At 33.4% G+C, this 20,000-nt stretch overlaps 1 protein-coding gene across 1 annotated transcript in view; it reads right to left on the bottom strand.

Moving 5' to 3' along the window:
- LOC113113209 (DNA nucleotidylexotransferase) overlaps nucleotides 1-17,412 on the bottom strand; it is a 58,775-nt gene extending 41,363 nt beyond the window's left edge. Inside the window, exons 1-5 of the mRNA XM_026279378.1 lie at nucleotides 17,365-17,412; nucleotides 13,400-13,570; nucleotides 11,987-12,058; nucleotides 11,781-11,904; nucleotides 8,711-8,843 (exon numbers count right to left, since the gene is read on the bottom strand). Coding sequence (XP_026135163.1) covers nucleotides 8,711-8,843; nucleotides 11,781-11,904; nucleotides 11,987-12,058; nucleotides 13,400-13,570; nucleotides 17,365-17,412 — 548 coding nt within the window. The remainder of the gene's footprint in view (nucleotides 1-8,710; nucleotides 8,844-11,780; nucleotides 11,905-11,986; nucleotides 12,059-13,399; nucleotides 13,571-17,364) is intronic.
- Between the last annotated feature and the right edge of the window lie 2,588 nt (nucleotides 17,413-20,000).

Here is a 20,000-nt window from a genome sequence, read left to right as displayed (position 1 = left end):
TTCTCTACAATACATATTCAAATGTGTCTACAAACGAATCCAAAATTAAAATTTCAAAATAAATAAATACCAATTTTTTAAATAAATGAATTTTTACATTTATTCCTAAATAAACCAACACATTTCTATATCAGTAAATTATTAAACAAGCACATTTCTACACTGTAAATATTTTATTTTAAATGGTAAAAGACTGTAAAAATGCTAGTTAAAACCTGTTAATTGGTTAATAGTGAGTTTCTGCTTCTGTATTATATATAGTGAAAAACAATATAAAAATGAACATTACATTTAATGTGATTTTACAGTAAAATACTGTAAAATTTACTTTTTGTGTGATGATATAATGTGATCTGATGCTTTTAAATTAATGATTATTGCATTAAATAAATAGACAAACATAAATAAAAAATATTCTAAATAAATAAATTTTTATTTTTTAAATAAATATCTACGTTAATTTCTAAAATAAACCGTTTTTAATTTAATAAATTGCAAAAAGAAATATATGTACATTTCTATAAATACATGACTAAATAAACATATTTCTAAATATAAAATAATCTAAATTAAAAAATATATAGTTTTTTTATATACATTTTATATAAATGTATACCTTAATTTCTAAATTAATTAATGCATTTCTAAGCACATTTCTAAATAAAAACGTAAATAAATGCATTCCTAAAATATATTTTTCAATAAAAATCTAAATTAATTAAATTATATACGTTTATTTGTGTATTAAAAAATAACACCATATAATTAAGCAGTGCTATAAATACGACTGATGGCTCTTGAACTAATTATATTTTTAATTTTGTGGTTTCTTGTGTTCACTTGTTTGCAGCCACAAAAGTATGACACTGAAATTTTAGTTTCAAGGACAGAATTTGATTAAAAAGTTTAGTTAACAGCTATTTTGAGCTGAATGAAGCTGACATATAAAACCACCGCAGTAAGAGAAAACGAGCTGATTTTTTACAGCCTTGGTCTCCCGTATATATGGATATGATGAGATATATTACATATGACGTATTTAAATGGTTCAGATGGTGCCACATTCACACCAAGGACCATCTGAAGCCATAAAAGCCGAACACTGTGTCTCCAGCTCTCTTCTTCCTCTTCTGATGGAGATCTGTCAAATGCAAAGCCGAAGCGGATGTATTAGACCGAACAAACGAATCCTGGATCAGCCAGAAGCAGCGTTTGATCCAGCCGCTGCCTTCAAGTCCTCCTGGGAAGATTCTTCTTACAAAAAGAGTCATTTTGATTAACAGAAATAATGTATGTGTTGGGTACTTTTCAGTGTCATTGTAGTATCAAGAGAATACTTTTATTATTTGTATTATTAACCGTTCATTTGTATTAGTTAGATTTTTATATATAGCCAGTTTTAATTGTAATTTTAGATTTTTTTTTGTTATATTTTGTTGTCGTTTTAAAAAAACAATTATTTCAGTTTTATAGTTATTTTAATACATTTGAACTAAATGAGAATTAGTAATGCTGCCTTGTCAACTAGCTAAAATAAATAAAATTTATGTTTTTATATTTTATTTTATGTTACTTAATGTTAATATTAAGGTAAAATGTTAAGTTTTTTGTTTTTAGCTAACTATATATAAAAAAACTATAATATATATATATATATATATATATATATATATATATATATATATATATATAATTTATTTATTAATTTATTTATTTATTATTATTATTATTATTTATTTATTTATTTTTTACTATTGTTTATATACTATAATAGTATTTATCAATATTTAATTAGCATGCATTTTAGATTTTTTGTTATCACCAAAATTTTAGTTTAGGTTTTGGTACTTTTGTTATATGCTTTTAGTCACGGTTATATTTTGTTCATTGACTTTGTGAGTTTGTTCTCCCTCATGTTTTGATTAGTTAATTATGTTCACCTGTGTTCTGTTTATCTGGTCATTAGTCCCTTGTTCCAGTTATTATAAGTAATCTCCGTTTTGTTCCTTATGTTGTTCGTTATTGTTTATTAATACATGTTGTTGGTTTGCCTTCCTCCTAAATTCCCTGTATGTTTCCTGCGGATTACTATTAAAGACTGTATTTTAACAATTTTATCAAATTTTATCAAATTTTTTTTTTTTTTTTTTTTTTTTGAAAAACCAAGTTTTAATAGTTTTAGTTAACAACAACACTGATCACACTTGACTATAAATCCCTCCAATGAGTCTTGAAGGCAGCATTAGTCTGTTGAGTTATAGCTGATGGCAACTGAGTGAAACTGAGTGAAAAAAGAAGCTATTGCGGTTCATTTTAGAGGAGCTTATTGAGAGGGTGGTCAGTGTGACCGTGTTCATTTAGAACTCAACAAGCATTGCTAATGTGCTAACGTTCAGTGCTAGTGTGTGGGAGTTCAGCCTATCACAGAGCTGCATTAGCAGTCACTTCTAAATGCAATCACATGCATATATAAACTCACTGCTAAACAGACAATATTAGCTTTAAAAGGCATGCTAATGCTGGAGTCCATTCAGTCTGTTAGGACACAGTGAAGTGCATAAGGTCACATTATATTTAAATAATTTGAATGGGTAAATGCCTTTGCATGCATTTTGCATCTGCTTTCAATAAATAAACATTCTGTCATTTTACTCACTGTCTTGTTATTCAAACCTCAAATGAGATGTTTATGCAACACATTAAAATAAAAACCGACTAAAAAAGTCACTCTCTGTTAGGAACCGAATGAAGTTTAGACATTATTTACTAAAAAAACGTCCATTATGCAACAGCTTTCAAATCTAATTTGAACTTGGATACACAATTTTTTTTTTGCCAAGTTTGACATCAAATATTGATTTACTGCATAAACCACATATCAACACCATTGTAATCTCCCGCATAGCCAGTGAATAATAAGTAATATCCTAATGTTTAATTTCGGGTGAACTCATATTATACGGTTAACTATAATAATGCACTAATACATACTGTAAGTGCAAATCCACACGGCTGATCTAGTGATGCACACCCATAAAGAAAATCATTTTAGATATTACACGACAGATATTTATTGGCAGTCATAGTGAAATACGCTGGTGTTAGAGACGACGTTCTGCTTCTCAGACATCACACATCTTTAGAAGAGCTTACACGCTGAAATGCTAAATTAAACCCATCTGACTTCTGTCACTTTCGCAGGATAAAAACACAGAGATGAGACAGAGAAGATGAGACTGAAATAAGAGGAATAACAGCTCTCTAATAGCGCTCTCATTCATCAAATCAGTTATTAGAAGTGTTGGGCAAGTCACCCGCTGTTGTTACTGTTCAATTCAACATTGCAAAATCATTTCTGGTCATATTTCAGAAATGACATGTTTAATGCATTAATGAATAATGGCATTTTCAAAAGCATAAGATCCACACTAAATATTAGTAATCTGGTTGTTTTTCCTCATCCAAAGTTTGTAAACTGTTTATGGACATTATAAGGAAAATGTAAGGAATTAACTGAATGGAAAACAATATTCCCAACATGGTCTCTAAACAAAAACGTTTTAGGCTTTAAAGTTTAAAAAATTACTTTTAAATATAACTTCCATATAGCTTTAACTACGGTGGCCGAGAAAGCTCAACACGCTGCAACTTAAGAAAACACATGCAAATTGAAAAAACATGAGCAAATGAAGAAAACATCTTCATCAGTTTGACAACACAAGTGTTGCAAATCATCACAACACATGCATTGTGTTGCATACACCATTGTGTATGAAATGTGCTATATAAATAAACTTGCATTGCCTTTTAGTCTTTAATTTTCATCTCAAGTAAGTGTCTCAAGATTTAAGAATGTTTAGATAGTTTATTTGTAAAACAACAATTTTTTAAAATATATATATAAATATTTTTGTATTTATTATTTTTAATTATTTTTAATATATATATATATATATATATATATATATATATATATATATTTATTTATTTATTTATTTATTTATTTATTGCATGCAACATTTAGTACCATGACGTTATGAATTTTATTTTATTTTATTTTACATTTTTAGGATTTAATTAATTAAACCATTTGATCGGGAAACCCAGATCAAATAAAATCCAGTAATAATCCAGACATCAGTAAGTGTATTTCCCTGCAAACAAAAAATACTAACGATATACTTGTTTGTGCATGCAACATTTAATGCCACATGTTTATGCATTCGAGACTTTTATAAAGAACGTTTTAAGACCCACAAAAACCCCATGTTAAATATTATCCATTATCTAGGATTGAATCAATTATTCGCTTTTCATCTAGTTTAGGAAACCCTGATCAAATGCGATGACATCCAGACACTTTCAGGGCCGCTGTATGACTGTCAAAGCATTAATGAATGATTCATGTCGCTTCACCTGCAGTTAAACAAACATCTCTTCAGAAGCGAAGTCTGTCACAGTGTATATCCTGATCCTCTGTTAAAGCAGAAACTAATCGTACACCACGCAGAGGCAAATCCAGACATCACTAAAACAGTCACGGCCAACCTGTGAAGGTTCAAATAGCAGATTTCGTCAGAGCTTAGCCTCGACACAGCTGCAGATTTGCATTTTGAGCTGTAAAGTTTTAGAAGGTAAACATGATGTTTTCTCGCTTTCGTAATCCCGTTACACTGATGCTCAGTCACGTTAGTCATCCTGAGATATAGAGAAGTGTCATGTGAAGGAAAACTCATATAGCACCCGTGACGAATAGCTCTATAGTCAAAACCTCGCTCAATTACAGCCTCCATCAATGTCAGAAGTCAGCTCCTGATGAATGCCACGCTGACACACAGAGCAGTTTCACCAGAGCTCATAATCTGCCCTTTTATTTCTTTATGCATGCTTATTTTTTTACAGATGCACATGGTCTGACATGGTTTGATATCTATCATTAATCGTTTTCATCTGCTCAGCACTGCATCGTTCACATCTATCCATGCATTTCTATTCATTTCAGCAATTACAAATCACAATCACACAGCTAACATCCAGATTTACACACACAGAGGAGTAATCACAACATGAACATCATCTAATGGAGATGCTAAAACTAGATCTATTTTACTATATATATATATATATCAGATGAAAAAGCCTCTAAGTAGCGTCTGAAATTTTCTCTTAAAAATTTACATTTTTATCAGGGTTCAGTCATTTTACTTTAAAGGCAATGTATAGGTCACTTTCGATGTCATGAATGTATAATTGTGTATAATTGTCATATTTTATGTTTATAAAAAGTTTGAACATTTTCAGTCATGCACACATCGAAAAAAATAAATACAGCATAATTTAATTTACCATCACATGTCAGTGGATATTTATATATATATATAAACAGATTTACTTATTATTAATTTATTCATACAATAATTAATTAATATAATGTATATATGGATGATTTATATGCAACATATGAATCACACACACATATATATATATATATATATATATATGTATATATATATATATATATATATATATATATATATATATATATATAAACTTTAAAATTTAATGAACTTCTAGTATGTTCAATATTAATTTATGCATACATCAAATAAATACAGTATATTAAAGAGTGAATAAAGCATGTATTTATTTATTGCTATGCAATGTAAATAATAAAAAAGATTATTTATTTATTTTGGTAATTTATTATTTATCTTTAAAGATGTACATATATAACTTATATTTTTTAATTGATTTTATATATATATGTATGTATGTGTATATATACATGTATATATATACACACATATATATATATACACATACATATATATATATATATATATATATATATATATATACATATATACACACACACATATATATATATATATATATATATATATATATATATATATATATACACACACACACACACACACACATATATATATATATATATATATATATATATATATATAAACTTTAATATTTAATGAACTTCTAGTATGTTCAATATTCATTTATGCATATATATATATATATGCTATACAGTAGGTGGTTAATAGGCAGTTGCTAAGGTGTTCTGTGCAGTTGCTAAGCAGTTGAGACAGCATGATACATCGACAGAGAGCCAGACTCAGAACAGTCCATCAGTGTAAGTCTGAGGGATTTCTGGGATATTTCATTATCTTCTTGAAGTCTGATCAGTAAGAAAAAGATAAAAGGTTACAGTCAGAACAGACTGGAGGTCTGCGGTGAGTCTGCTTGCTCCACGAGGAGCCAGAGACAGACATCGCACTCTTAGTGTTGAGAGAAGCCTGAGGCAAGTTAGCACGCTAGCAGTATGTTAGCTCACATAATAAATCAAACACATTTGAGTTTGTGACTCTGTGGTGAAGCCGATAAAACATCACCAGCTGACAGATTAAAGCCATCAGACTTCATTAACACTGAAGTCACGTTAAGATACTATAAAACACTCGCATCTTCAGAAAGACTTGTTTTCATCTGCGCTGAATCTGTCATCTGTTGAGTAGGAGACGTGTGTTTGTGACATCTGTTCAGCCCGAGCTAATAATATCTCTGAGCTAAAACACATCAACACCATTTACAAAGCAAAGGAGATATAAAAAGCCAGTCTGAAATTAAACACTACCGACGAGATAAACTGACGAGGTGCACGTCGATGGCGCTGTCTTCATGTTAACACACTTATCTCAGTGTCAGGAGCATGTTATCTGGGAATAACGGCACTGTATCGCAACAAAACAGACATAAAAGCGTCTGCAATTCTGCATCAGAGGTTGAGTACATTATTACTTTCCAAAAATATCAGGCCATGGAAGCACAGCTATTTATGCAACAGAGTAAAATCATCAAAAAGGACATTTCAACTTGTTCTCACACAACACTGTAATAATAATAATAATAATAATAAAAAATCATAAAATCGTTATGTTTCTGAGACAAAATATACATGTTGAGATACAAACTTGCATTTTTGAGAAATCCAAATTATGATATAAACTTGCATTTCTGATACAGAAAGTCCAAATTTTGAGACATAAACTCATTTCTGAGATGAAAAGACATCTCAGATATTATATATTTGAGAACATATGATATATGTGAGAAAAACGTCAAAACTGTGAGATAAAAAAACAACAACTTGTAATTCTAAGGAACAATATTAAGTGCATGAAGAAAGTCCAAATTAAACAATTCTGCGATTAAACGAAATATTCAAGTTGTGATACAAACTTGCATTTTTGTTAAGAAAATTCCAAATTATGATGCAGTATAAACAAATGATTCACGCTCCGAACTCCCAAACTGACTCAAATGATTCATGAACCCGCTTTAAACTCCCGAACTGATTCAAATGATTCGCGAACCTGCTCCGAACTCCCGAACTGATTCAAATGATTCACGATCCCCAAACTGACTCAAATGATTCGCGAACCCGCTCCGAAATCCCGAAATGATTCAAATGATTCGCGATCCCCAAACTGACTCAAATGATTCGCGAACCCGCTCCGAAATCCCGAACTGACTCAAATGATTCGCGATCCCGCTCCGAACTCCCGAACTGACTCAAATGATTCGCGATCCCCAAACTGATTCAAATGATTCGCGATCCCCAAACTGATTCAAATGATTCGCGATCCAGCTCAGAACACACGAGAACTCTTTGACCACAGCTGCTGTGCTTCAGAAGCTCTTGCAGCAGCTCAACACTGGTTTTCTCTGAGGTGGTCGGATCACATCAGATTGTGGTTAATCTTGCAGATCATGACTTATATATAATCTTTCTCTCGCTGCAGTTTGGTAATATAAAGATTCCTCCTTTGAACTCCCACCTCTTCTGTAGGTTTTATTGTTCTGGGTCTGAATTTGGGCTCCTGGGGTCTCAAAAAGAAACATTTTCAATCTCTAAGGTGAACGTTATGACAACACCAGTGCTGTGCTAGTTACTAAGAAATATGCATTACTGTTAAATGTAACTTTTTTGTTACTTTTTTAAAGAACTTTCTTTAATGTTCCCATTAATGCGCTTTTATGTGTTATGGTCTATACAAACTAATAGTAAAACAGAAAGTAATTTCTAAACACTATTTTCATTAAGTCGGACCAGCACACACTGAATATTGTATATCACAAGGATTTCTGAAATAAATAACAAAACACCTGAATAATATATTCAGAATCAAAAACTAAAGTGGCTTCTGCATCATAAAAGCTGTTGTGTTGAGCTCTTAAAAATGTTCCTTTCACAGCTTAAGTATGAAAACTATCAACAATGGCCCACAGTGCGTCTTCGTGTTTACAGCATCCACCAATCCTACAATGCGTCACTGCTGCAAACAAGTTAGGCTGCACTTCAGTCAAAATTCATTAATTTAAATAAAAAAATTAACAGACAATGCACCATATATAGTAACGGTAACGGAGTTATTTAAAAAGTAATGCATTACAGTAACGCATTACTGCCCAAGATTGTGCATGATGCAGTACAAAGACAGAGAGCCAGACTCACAAAACCCTTTTCGTGTAAGTCTAAGGGATTTCTGGGATATTTCTTTACCTTAAACACAACCACATTAGATGTGATCTACAAAAAGAACAAACTCCAAGCAATCCAGACTCTTAAAAAAGCACAATCACACACTCCTGAACTGTCTTAAACAGGCACAAAGCAGTAATGGTTCACCTGCGGAATCCTCCTGTGATGCTGACGCTGGCTGATGGGATGACACTGGTGACAGCTTCCTCCACTATAATCTTCAGAGCGATGGCCTCTGTCCTGCTCACCGGCTTACTGATGTCCTCATAAAACAAGAACCCTGAGCGGATGAACGAAAGACTGGATGACAAACGCCCACCAACTGTTGCACAAAATCAGCTTTTACATTGACTAAAGGAAACCTGAGTGTGTAAAATCTCACTTAAAGCTGCAGTAGGTAACTTTTGTGAACCTGTCATTATGTCCTGACAGTAGAATATGAGACAGATAATCTGTGTAAAAATCAAGCTCCTCTGGCTCCTCCCAGTGGTCCTAATGCCATTTGCAGAAACGGTAAAAAATAACCAATCAGAGCTGCGCTCCGTAACTTTGTTTGTGTTCAAAGTGTAGAAAAATGTATATAATAAGCGAGTACACCATGAATCCATTTTCCAAACCGTGTTTTTAGCTTGTCCTGAATCACTAGGGTGCACCTATAATAAGTGTTTATATTCGGACTATTTTAGATTGCTTCGGGGGTACCGCGGCGGAGTAACCCAGTACCTTTGTGATTCTTCATAGACATAAACAGAGAGAAGTAGTTCCGGCTACGATGTTCTTCCGCAAGACGCAAGCAGTTCTGTTTATTAACCGCTAGAGCGTCAAAAGTTACCGACCGCAGCTTTAATGACCAATAGATCCATCCCCTGAAAAAGTGCATCTCTGTTGTCTCTCACATGTGTTGAGAGCTGTTTAAACAGTGCAGATTTCTCTCCTGATTCAGAGCAGAACACTTTTTCACTGGAGGAAGTGTTATTATGGATTATAGACTTTAAAAACATCTTAATGCGGGATTTGTTTCAGTTTTTTTTTCTTCTCCAGATGTTCACTGATGGACTGGAGTGCTGTGGATTATTGTGATGTTTTTATCAGACTCTCATTCTGACGGCACCCATTCACTGCAGAGCAAGTGATGCAATGCTACATTTCTCCAAATCTGATGAAGAAACAAACTCATCCTAATCTCAGATGGCTTGAGGGTGAGGATATTTTCTGCAGAGCTATTCCTTTAAAAAACAGCATGGCACAAGTACAAAAAAAAAAAGTTAAAAAAAAGATACTACTGCCAAAACTTCTTTTTTTTTCAGCCTTTAAGACGAACATTCAGTAGACGTTCCTAGTTTTTATCTTTGCTTTTTTTGTATCTGCTTTCTAATATTGTGAACTTCTTCCCTTGTGCCGTTGTCACACATAACCAGCGGTTTCCAGAAATAAAAAACCCATTAATTTTCTCCATAGAGAAATTAATTTTAGTGATAAAGCACTTGAGTGACAGACTTGAGTGCACTTTAAAGTTGCTAAAAGCATCTGCCGAATGCATAAATGCAAATGTAAAACGTGCATCACACAAAATCACACAAAATCATGATAGAAGATCCACCAACCAGTCTCTACATTCTCAAACTACTTATACATTTGAATATATCTGAATGCTTTGCAATAAAGTCAAAATATAGAATCTTATACTTATGATTTAAAAGTTAAAACTATGCAAATCTTTGAAGTTGGTACTATTTTAAAATCCCAGAGGACGCATTAATTTAGTCAAAAATACATTAGAAATTGTGAAATATTATTACAATTTAAAACAGAAATATTCTGTGTGAATATCTGTTAAAGTGTAATTTATTTCTGTGATGCTCCCCTGTATTCTTCAGTGTCACATGATCTTCAGAAAAAGTATTGCTCAAGAAACATTTCTGATTATTATTAATGTTAAAAACTGTCGTGCTGCACAATATTTTTCAAGATTCACAGATGAACATCTATTGATCACTTGATTAATTTAATGCATTCTTGCTGAGGAAAAAATAAAAGTAATAACTTTGTATTAACTTAAGTTTGGTAAACATTTTAACGCATTCTGATGCATGCTGCTATACATAGATAAAGCATTTTATGAGAAAAGCATCATATATTTTTTGTAGCTCTCCTAGTTTTACACTTATAATCATTCTTTACTGTTTGAACATCACAAGAGATGCATCACAAGCACACAGCCAGGAAAATCTCCACCAAAACAAGCCCTTTTAAACCAGGAGAGCCTCTGATCCGCCTCTCATCCGACTGGAAACAGGATTTGCATAATAGTTTGAAGCCAGCGAGTTGTTTGTAGATCAGCAGGTCATAAACGAGCGCCTGAAGACAGCGGTGCAAAATTACGAGGCCTGGCGAATGAGTAACAATCTCTGCCTCGTTAAAATTTACAGTAGATTTCCTAAACAATCTGTAATTAACAACACGGCCCTCAATCATAAATCTACATTAAGTCTCGAGGCCATAAAACAACAGGTCAGATGAGGCAAACGCTTTCAACACTAACATTAAAATCATTTCATAATTCATAAATGAGACGACAGGAACATTTATCAAGTCTATACACAGTGTTTTTACTCAGTATATTTAAATGTTAAGTATATTACGTTTTTTTCAGTGCATTTAGATGTTATGCATCTTCAGTCTTAACACTTTATATACTTAAATATAAAAAGTGCAGTAATTATAGAAGTATTGTTTATGATAAATGAACTAAATATCCAGGATGCAGATTGCTGTTTAACTACTTTAAATACGTAAGTGCATAAAAGTGCAATTATAAAAGTACTGTTTAAAATAATGAGAAACGTGATAATAAATAAAAACAAAGTTTTTTTATTTTTTTTATTTTTCATTTCAACTGATGGTTTCGAAAAATACAAAAAGTGAAGAACAAAACGTTTACAATCCTGACTGCGTTTACTGTACATTTATGGTTTTTTTTTTTGTTTTTGTTTACTGTACATATATGTTGCATTATACCAGCATTAAAAAAAATTTTTTTTTTTTGGTCAAAAATCACATTTTGTAACAAAAGAGAGATGAGTAAATAAAGCATTGTGTATTTTGAGCATGCGCCATACTGAAACCATGTTTTTTTTTCATGCATATATATATTAATTCACATCTATATGATGTAATATAACGCTCGAAGCGCTTGGGTCCTAGCGTCAGTGTTTACCTGCGGTCTGCATGCGGTTCAGTCTGATGCTGGGGTCATTCAGCACCTGCTCAAACGTCCGCAGTCCTCTACAGAACCAGTTCTCTGCCGTCTTGGGTCCGACCCCGAAGACACTGCTGAACAACTGAGCCACAAACATGAACACACACACACACACACACACACACACACAGCCAAGCTCTGAAGTCCTGAGAGAGTTACTCTACCTTCATCGTCCGATACCTCTCATCATTCAGTATCTCCTCAACTCTGGAGCACGATCCGTATTCAGAGATCTCCTGTGAAGACGGTCGAGAGAGCCGTTATGAGTTAACACACTGACTGTGAATAATCTGTGCACACACACACACACACACACACACAGCGTCTTTGTTAATTGCAGCATAATAAGTCTAAGTCGCTCTGGCGCTGTTGAGAAGATGCTTTATTTACAGCAAGCAGAATCAGTGTATTAATCACAATCATCGCTGTAAATGTGACTTTCCCATCAAACACACTTCACATTAGTCTATAAGAGATTTCAGAGAATCATTGCACCTCATATCAATCCATTTTCACACTCAAACATCTGTGTTTCACAGAAGAAAGTCGACGGCATGAGAGAGAGAGAGAGAGAGTAACAGAATTATGATAGTCGTTCTCATCAAAGAAACGGAAAGACTTTAATTTGATGTTTACTGTGATGAGTTTCATGGGGGAAAATGTGCAATGATCGTTAAAAAAATTGAATTTTTGACCCTGGAGCACAAAAGCAGTCTTGAGTCTCTGGGGTATATTTGTGGAAATTGCAAAAAAAATGTAAATTAATCAATTTGGGTATGGGTCAGAATGACCAATTTTTAGTTTATGCCAAAAATCATTAAGATATTAATTAAAGATCATGTTCCATGAATATATTTTGTAAATTTCCTACCATAAATATATTAAAAATAAATGTTTGATTAGTAATATGCATTGCTAAGAATTAATTTGGACACTTTTTAAAGATGATTTTGTCAATATTTCGATTTTTTTTTTTTTTTTTTTTGCATCCACAGATTTTGAAATAGTTGTATCTTGGCCAGATATTGTCCTATCATAACAAACTTATTTATTCAGCTTTCAGATGATGTATAAATTTCACTATTTTTTTTTTTTTTGATTGAAATTTTTTGATGTGCTAGATCTTATTCATGCTTGTTTAAATGTGAAACATGTTAATGGTTAAAATCTTAATGGTCCTAAAATTTGATTTTTGATTAATAATATGCATTGCTAAGAACTTCATTTGAACAACTTGAGATGATTTTCTCAATATTTAAATTATGCTCCCTCAGATTCCAGATTCTCAAATAGTTGTATCTCAGACAAATATTGTCCTCCGAACAAACCACACATCAATGGAGAGATGATTTATTGAGCTTCAGATGATGCATACATCTCAATTTCATGACTGGTTTTGTGCTCCAGGGACACATTTCTTGATTCGCTTTCAGGGTGAAACATGAACTGGACACATTTGAGATTGACCAGTTTTTTCAACTTCTTTTTTGCTCTTTCCCTCCAAACCATGTCTAGCTGCTTCCGTCCTGAGGAAAGCAAACAGCGGCTCTGTGAAGGTCCCGGGGCTCGAAGCGCACCTCTATGATGGCCCGGCTGTGTTCTCCGAGGCAGGGCAGATGCTGTGTCTCCTCCAGACGTCTCGGGGCATCAGGGAGACTCTTGAGCACAGACGCCGCCCTCCGGAACGCCAGGCTCAAACCCGGATTCCCACAGAACTCCAGGTTCTCCGCCAGCACCTCCAGCGCATCCTACAGCAGACACTCAATTATTAAAAGCTAATTGTGTTTCATTTTTAAAAATATATATATATAAAATAAAAAAATAAAATAGAAAAAAAAAATACAAATAAATGTAATTAAATCAAAAAAAATTAAATACTAAAACTAACTGAACCATTGATTTTTTTATTTATTTAATTAATAAAATGAACAAAGGTGGGACAGTGCCTTTGTTTAAAACACTCACAAAACTCCTCTTTTTAACAGACTAAACATACCAGATGATATACTGTATAGTTTTAAAAAACTGTGTTTCGGCTTAAAAACTCGAGCTCAGTTACTGCCTTCAATTGTTTGGTATTAACTTGGCTGTGCTTTCAACATTAAACTGAAATTGTTTCAACATAAGTTTGAACCAATTTCTGATCATATCATTCATATGGTGTACAGTGGGAGTCAAAACAAGCAAAACTAGGTAAACATATATTTTTTACCAGCAGTCAAAATGATTGAAATAATAGTTAAAAAACATTTTTAGTGTTTTTGAAAAAAAAAAAAAAAGTCCTTTTATCTAACCAAGGCTGCAATTATTGGATCGTAAATACTGTAAAAAAAAAAAAAAAAGAAAAAAAAAAAAAAAAAAAAAAATTATATATATATATATATATATATATATATATATATATATATATATATATATATATATATATATATATATGGTGAAATATTTAACATTTAAAATAGCTGCTTTCTATCTAAATTTAAGAAAAGATAAAGTGCTATTTATTATAAAATAAAATCAGTAAGTAGTTTAGTAGATCTAGAACAGATCAGTGGTTAGATCTTAAATAATAATATCTTTTTACATACTTTATGCTTTATTTTATGAAGGTGTAAAAAATGTAAAAGATGAATTTCAAATAAATGCTGTTCATCAAAAACTCTAATTTATATATATATATAAACAAAAATTTTTATAGTATCTCTACTTAATGCACATAAAGTAATATTTGATGAATATTAAACAAAAATGTAGATGATGAAATATTTACAGTTTCTATAGAGAGTAGCTAAGTTATATATATAATTAATCTGCTCGAAAGTACAGTAAAAACTGCAATATTGTGAAGTAGTATTTCAAGTAATACTTTATTACAAAAACTGGAATAAATGTTTTCTATTTTAATGTATTTTTATTTAATGCATTAATGTATTTATTTATTCCTGTAATGGCAAGGCTGAAGTTTGGAGTAAGGTAAAAAAAAAAAAAAAAAACAGAAAAAAAAAAACTTTTCAAACATTTAAAACACTGAATAATTTGAAATTTCAGAAAAAAAAATGTAACGATTCTTTTTACCTTTATGGTAACATTTTACATAAACGCTCTCAGAATATATCTGGGTGAGTGCATCATGCGTTTCTAACTTGAACTGAATCAATACATGCAGCCGCTTTGTTTTCATGTGCCCAGACATATTTAAAAACCCTCCTGATGGTAACACACACACACACACACACACACACACACAGTACTGGTTAATGAGAGCAGTGGGCCAGTATGTGTATGTGTATGTTAGAGTATGAGTCTGTGTGTGTGTGTGTGTGTGTGTGTGTGTGTCTGCTACTATAATGCTGTGATATGATATTGAGTGTATGATGAATGAGTGGGAGTCTCTGTAATAAGACTGTGAGACATTCTGTATATCTTTGCTGAAGCCACATGTTTAGATCACAAACAAATTGATTTTTTTTTCCCTCCAGTAGACACCAAACTCATATTCTGGGATATCTGAAGGTCAGTATAAGCTTCAGACCAAACACTATATATATAGTTTATATTTGTATTATTTTATTAATTTGTTCAAAACAGCTCACCACAGCAGCATTTACTTGATGAGAAACTTAATGCAAGGATGCATAAAATCGGTCAAATGTGAAACTAAAGGCTTTTAATATTGCAAAAGATTTATATTGCAGATAAATGCTGTACTTTTGAACTTTTTGTTCATCAAAGAATCCTGAAAAAATTAACATTTTCACAGTTTTCACAAAAATGCTGTGCAGCACGACTGTTTGCAACGTTGATAATAATCAGAAACGTTTCTCGAGCAGCAAATCACTGAAAGACTGGAGAAATTATGCAGTAAAAAAAATCAGCTTTGATCAACTGCGGTTATTGGTTAGATTTTTGCATTGTTGCAACTTATAAAATATGAATATATTTAGTTATTTATTATTATTATGTTGCTATGTTGAATTTTTTTTGTGTTGCATGTTTATATATTAAATTGCAGCTAGTTTGTAAATTGTAAACAGTGCAAGCGCACCGCAGACAGTGTGTGTGCATGAATGCTGGCTGATTTAATGTGGAGGGTTTAAGTACACATTAATAAGCATTGGTTGTGTGTTGTTTGCTTTCATCTCTTGTGCTGACAGCAGCCCAGGGAAGGTCTTTCCTGCCTCGCTGAAACAATCTCTCTAATGACAATGTGGGCCGAGCTCTCCTGTCCACACAGACAGTCATTAAAGCGTTGTGTTATCTGATGCAGGATGCGTCTGGTATTTACATCTTACAGCAGCAGATATGAAAGCATCTGGTTTTCCCGTTATTTTCAGAGCCGCTCTACCATTCTGTGCTCATAATGAAAGTAACTCTGTGAAGGATGTTCAGTGATATAGTCGGTCGGGCGTCCGTATGTTCTCCATTGATTCAGGAGAGCATTATGGAGTCGTTCTGCACTGGAATTTGAAATGCATTCTGACATAAATTAAGGATTGGTGGTGATGTCAACGATTCAGAAAATCCTCCCAGAATAAATATTATCATATTGGCAAGTTTTACATGTGCAAACACCACTTACATTTTCTTTAAGACATTTCATTTTTAAGTGGTGGAATGGCACCATATCTATCAGGTCGTCTGCCTCTGTAAACATGTTTAAAACCCGTCTTAAGACTTGTTTGATGAGGCCTTCACTGCTCTGTGAGGACTATTATATTAGTTTATTTTTATGTTTTTTTTTATTTTGCTCTTGCTGTATTTTTATTATCTCTCTACAATAAAATGTTCTACTCTTTCTTAAATAAATATTTTACAAAATGTTTCAAATTTGAAGTTGATGTCACAAAATAAAAAAAAGGTTCTTGTTTAAATGTTATATATCAAAAATAGCAAATATGCATTTTCCTGTCACAAACTTTGCAGTTGTATATAATAAAGACATATTTTATATGCAAGCTGTAGTGTAAGGTTGTTTATTTTTAGGGATGCACGATAATATCGGCACAACATCGGTATCGGCCGATAAAAGCTTAAAATGACCATCATCGGTATCGGCCGATATGAATATTTCTGCCGATGAGCCAAACCGATATTCTCCAAGTGAAATAATTGACCTGTTTTTCAGATGTGAATGTCTGTCTACATTTGTAAATAATACATTTATGTTAGAATCAGTACAGAAGAGATACATGGATTTCTCTTCAGTAAAACGAAAGTTTAAATATATCAGGCGAAACATTTGTATATATATCGATATCGGTATCGGCATCGGCCAAATTATTTTGAAAATATCGGCATTTCGAATATCGGCCAAAATCCAATATCGTGCATCCCTATTTTAGTTATGGCTGCTCAAATATGCATTTCCCAAATGCATTTAATATGCACGATGCATGTCAACAAATGCTGAGCCGCTGCAATAAAACACGCTGAAAGTTTAACAAATCTGAATGCAGCATTTAAGATAGTTAATATACAAGGACTTAAATGCACACATATGATATTTATAGCCTAAACAAAACCGATTATATCTCTCACAAACACCCCTGAGCTCCTTCTTGTCGATCCTGCTGTTCTTCAGCTCCATCATTATGCTCAGTATTTTTCTCTTCTGCAGCAGACAATCCAAGTCTCTGTTTTTCATTAAAATATCATATTTTCCAGTGAGAGCAGGAGAGATTTTAATCTGTGCTCTCGGTTACGGTTCACCTCGCCCCGTCAGTCTTTGGTGTTTTTCTCTTTCATCATAATTGATTTATTAAAGTTGCTGAACGCAAAATACGAGTCTACGCAAATGTCAAATCTGAACAAAGCATATTCTTGCACTGTTTTTCTTTGGATTAATGTTCAAAGAATCACAACACATCAGCTGTAGTAATCAGCGTGCATCCAGAGCTCTTAAACCTCCAGCGTTCGTCTAGTTCTGACACCCAACACGGAAAAGTTAAGCAGCTCTCGGCAGCGTCTCAGGAGTTGCTTGTTGATTTCTTCAGAGAAGCCGAAGGGAGTTTATGTTCCAGTAGCAAATAAATATTAAAACAGAACATGCCTGAAGTTTTGCTTCCGACAACTGATAACAGGCCTGTAACCAAGACAAACACAAAAGCCGTCTGGCACATGCGCCCGAGTTTACACTTCTCGTGAGAAGTCTATACGTCTTGCATTTGAGAGGGTCAATTCTAAAAGCAAGTTTACCTTTGCTACGGCCGCACAGTGTACACCTGAAGCAGCTAATGTGTGTGTGTGTGTGTGTGTGTGGTGTGAATGTGTGAGAGAGAGAGAGAGAGAGAGAGAGAGTGTGTGTGAGAGAGAGAGAGAGAGTGTGTGTGTGTGTGTGTGTGTGTGTGAATGTTGAAGAGAGAGAGAGAGTGTGTGATGTGTGTGTGTGTGTGTGTGTGTGTGTGTGGTGTGAATGTGTGAGAGAGAGAGAGAGAGAGAGAGAGAGTGTGTGAGAGAGAGAGTGTGAGTGTGTGGTGTGTGTGAGTGTGTGTGTGTGAGAGAGAGGTGAGTGTGTGTGTGTGTGTGTGTGTGTGTGTGTGTGTGTGAATGTGTGTGAGAGAGAGAGAGAGAGGTGTGTGTGTGGTGTGTGTGTGTGTGTGAGAGTGTGAATGTGAGAGAGAGAGAGAGTGGTGTGTGTGTGTGTGTGTGGTGTGTGTTGTGTGTGTGTGGTTGTGTGTGTTGTGTGTGTGTGTGTGTGTGGTATGTGTGTGTGAGTGTGTGTGTGTGTGAGTGTGTGTGTGTGTGTGTGTGTGGATCAGCCTCCTTCTGTTCTCTCATACTGTGCTGTGAGTAGGCCAGAGATTTAAATAACTCCGGAGCTTTAGAAATAACATCTCAGTGTGCTTCACGATGTCGGAGCTTGATTAGCATCACACACGTGTGTTTCTATACTCACTGTAAAGATTCTTACTGCGGTTGTTCAGTGTGGTTGGTCTCTGGCAAGCGTACGGAGACACAGCAGTCTCAGGTTCGGGACGATGTGAACACGACCTCTGACCCACAGCCGGATTCTGCTCGTGAACACATCACAGAGAGGAACATAATTAAATCAGATCATGTACAGTCAGTATTAGATGATATAAACTACTTGCATCAGAATCAATAACAGCTTTATAGATGTACAACTACAGCCCTCATGAACCGGCTCTGAAATGTTCACTCCTGGCTCGCTAAAGGTTTACAGGCTGTAATGTCAGCGCTCGGGGATAATTGCTGGATGTGATGGAGTCTGCACCCGTGAAAACGGACCCACGCAATCATCTCGCACATTGTGAATGGCAGATTCAGAGTTCAGCAGGGGAACTGATGCTAACATGCTGTTTCTGACCGCCAGCTCTTTTAGAGGCGTCGCGATCTGAATGAAAACAGGTCTGATATCTTCAGTCCCCTGCAGTAAACGCATCAAGCTCTCAGACGTGAGAGAGATCAGAGCCATTATTCACAGTCAGGGCATCACCTCCTTCACAAGCATGAAGAGTCTGGATATAATGCCTGTATTATGAGCGTTTCAGGGCAAATCAGAAAATAATCTGGGCTGTTTTTCCTCATTATGTTATGATAGTTAAAGGCACTCTCTGATTTAATTTCCCTTCAACAGATTCAGCAAGGTCTCTAACTGCTCAGATATTTCCCATCAAATCCACATCAATTCCTCAGAAAAGTTTAAAAATAAAAAATTATAAAAAAATTGGGAGGAACATCTGAGACAGTGATGAATGTTTTACTCCTGATCTATCACTTATCTGCATTTTGGAAATAAATAAAATGCATTTTTTTTTTTAATCTGATTTGCAAAAAAAGGCCTGATTTTACCTAATTTAATGACATTTGATTTAGTTATATCAAATACATATAGTAAAATACATTTATATAATAAAATGTTCCATCATGTACAGTATTTTCACAAAAAAGTATGAATTTTAAGATTATATAATTAGATTTAAAAGTTTAGTTATTAACACTAATAAAATAAAAGAAAATATGACATAAATATAAATATAAATGATGATAAAAAATTAATAAAAATAAAAAAAAACACATAAACAAGATAAATTAAACCTAAACTAAAATGTAAAATGTAATTACTTAAGTTACTAAAATGGAAATACAATTAAAATATAAAAATAATACAAAAGAAAATGTTAATTGAAATAAAACTGAAAAATTAATATAGATAAA

The sequence above is a fragment of the Carassius auratus genome, chromosome 13 (assembly GCF_003368295.1).
Source record: "Carassius auratus strain Wakin chromosome 13, ASM336829v1, whole genome shotgun sequence".
Taxonomy (NCBI): Eukaryota; Metazoa; Chordata; class Actinopteri; order Cypriniformes; family Cyprinidae; genus Carassius; species Carassius auratus.
Note: the sequence above shows the minus strand (reverse complement) of the source record. Positions and strands in the feature narration are given on the sequence as shown.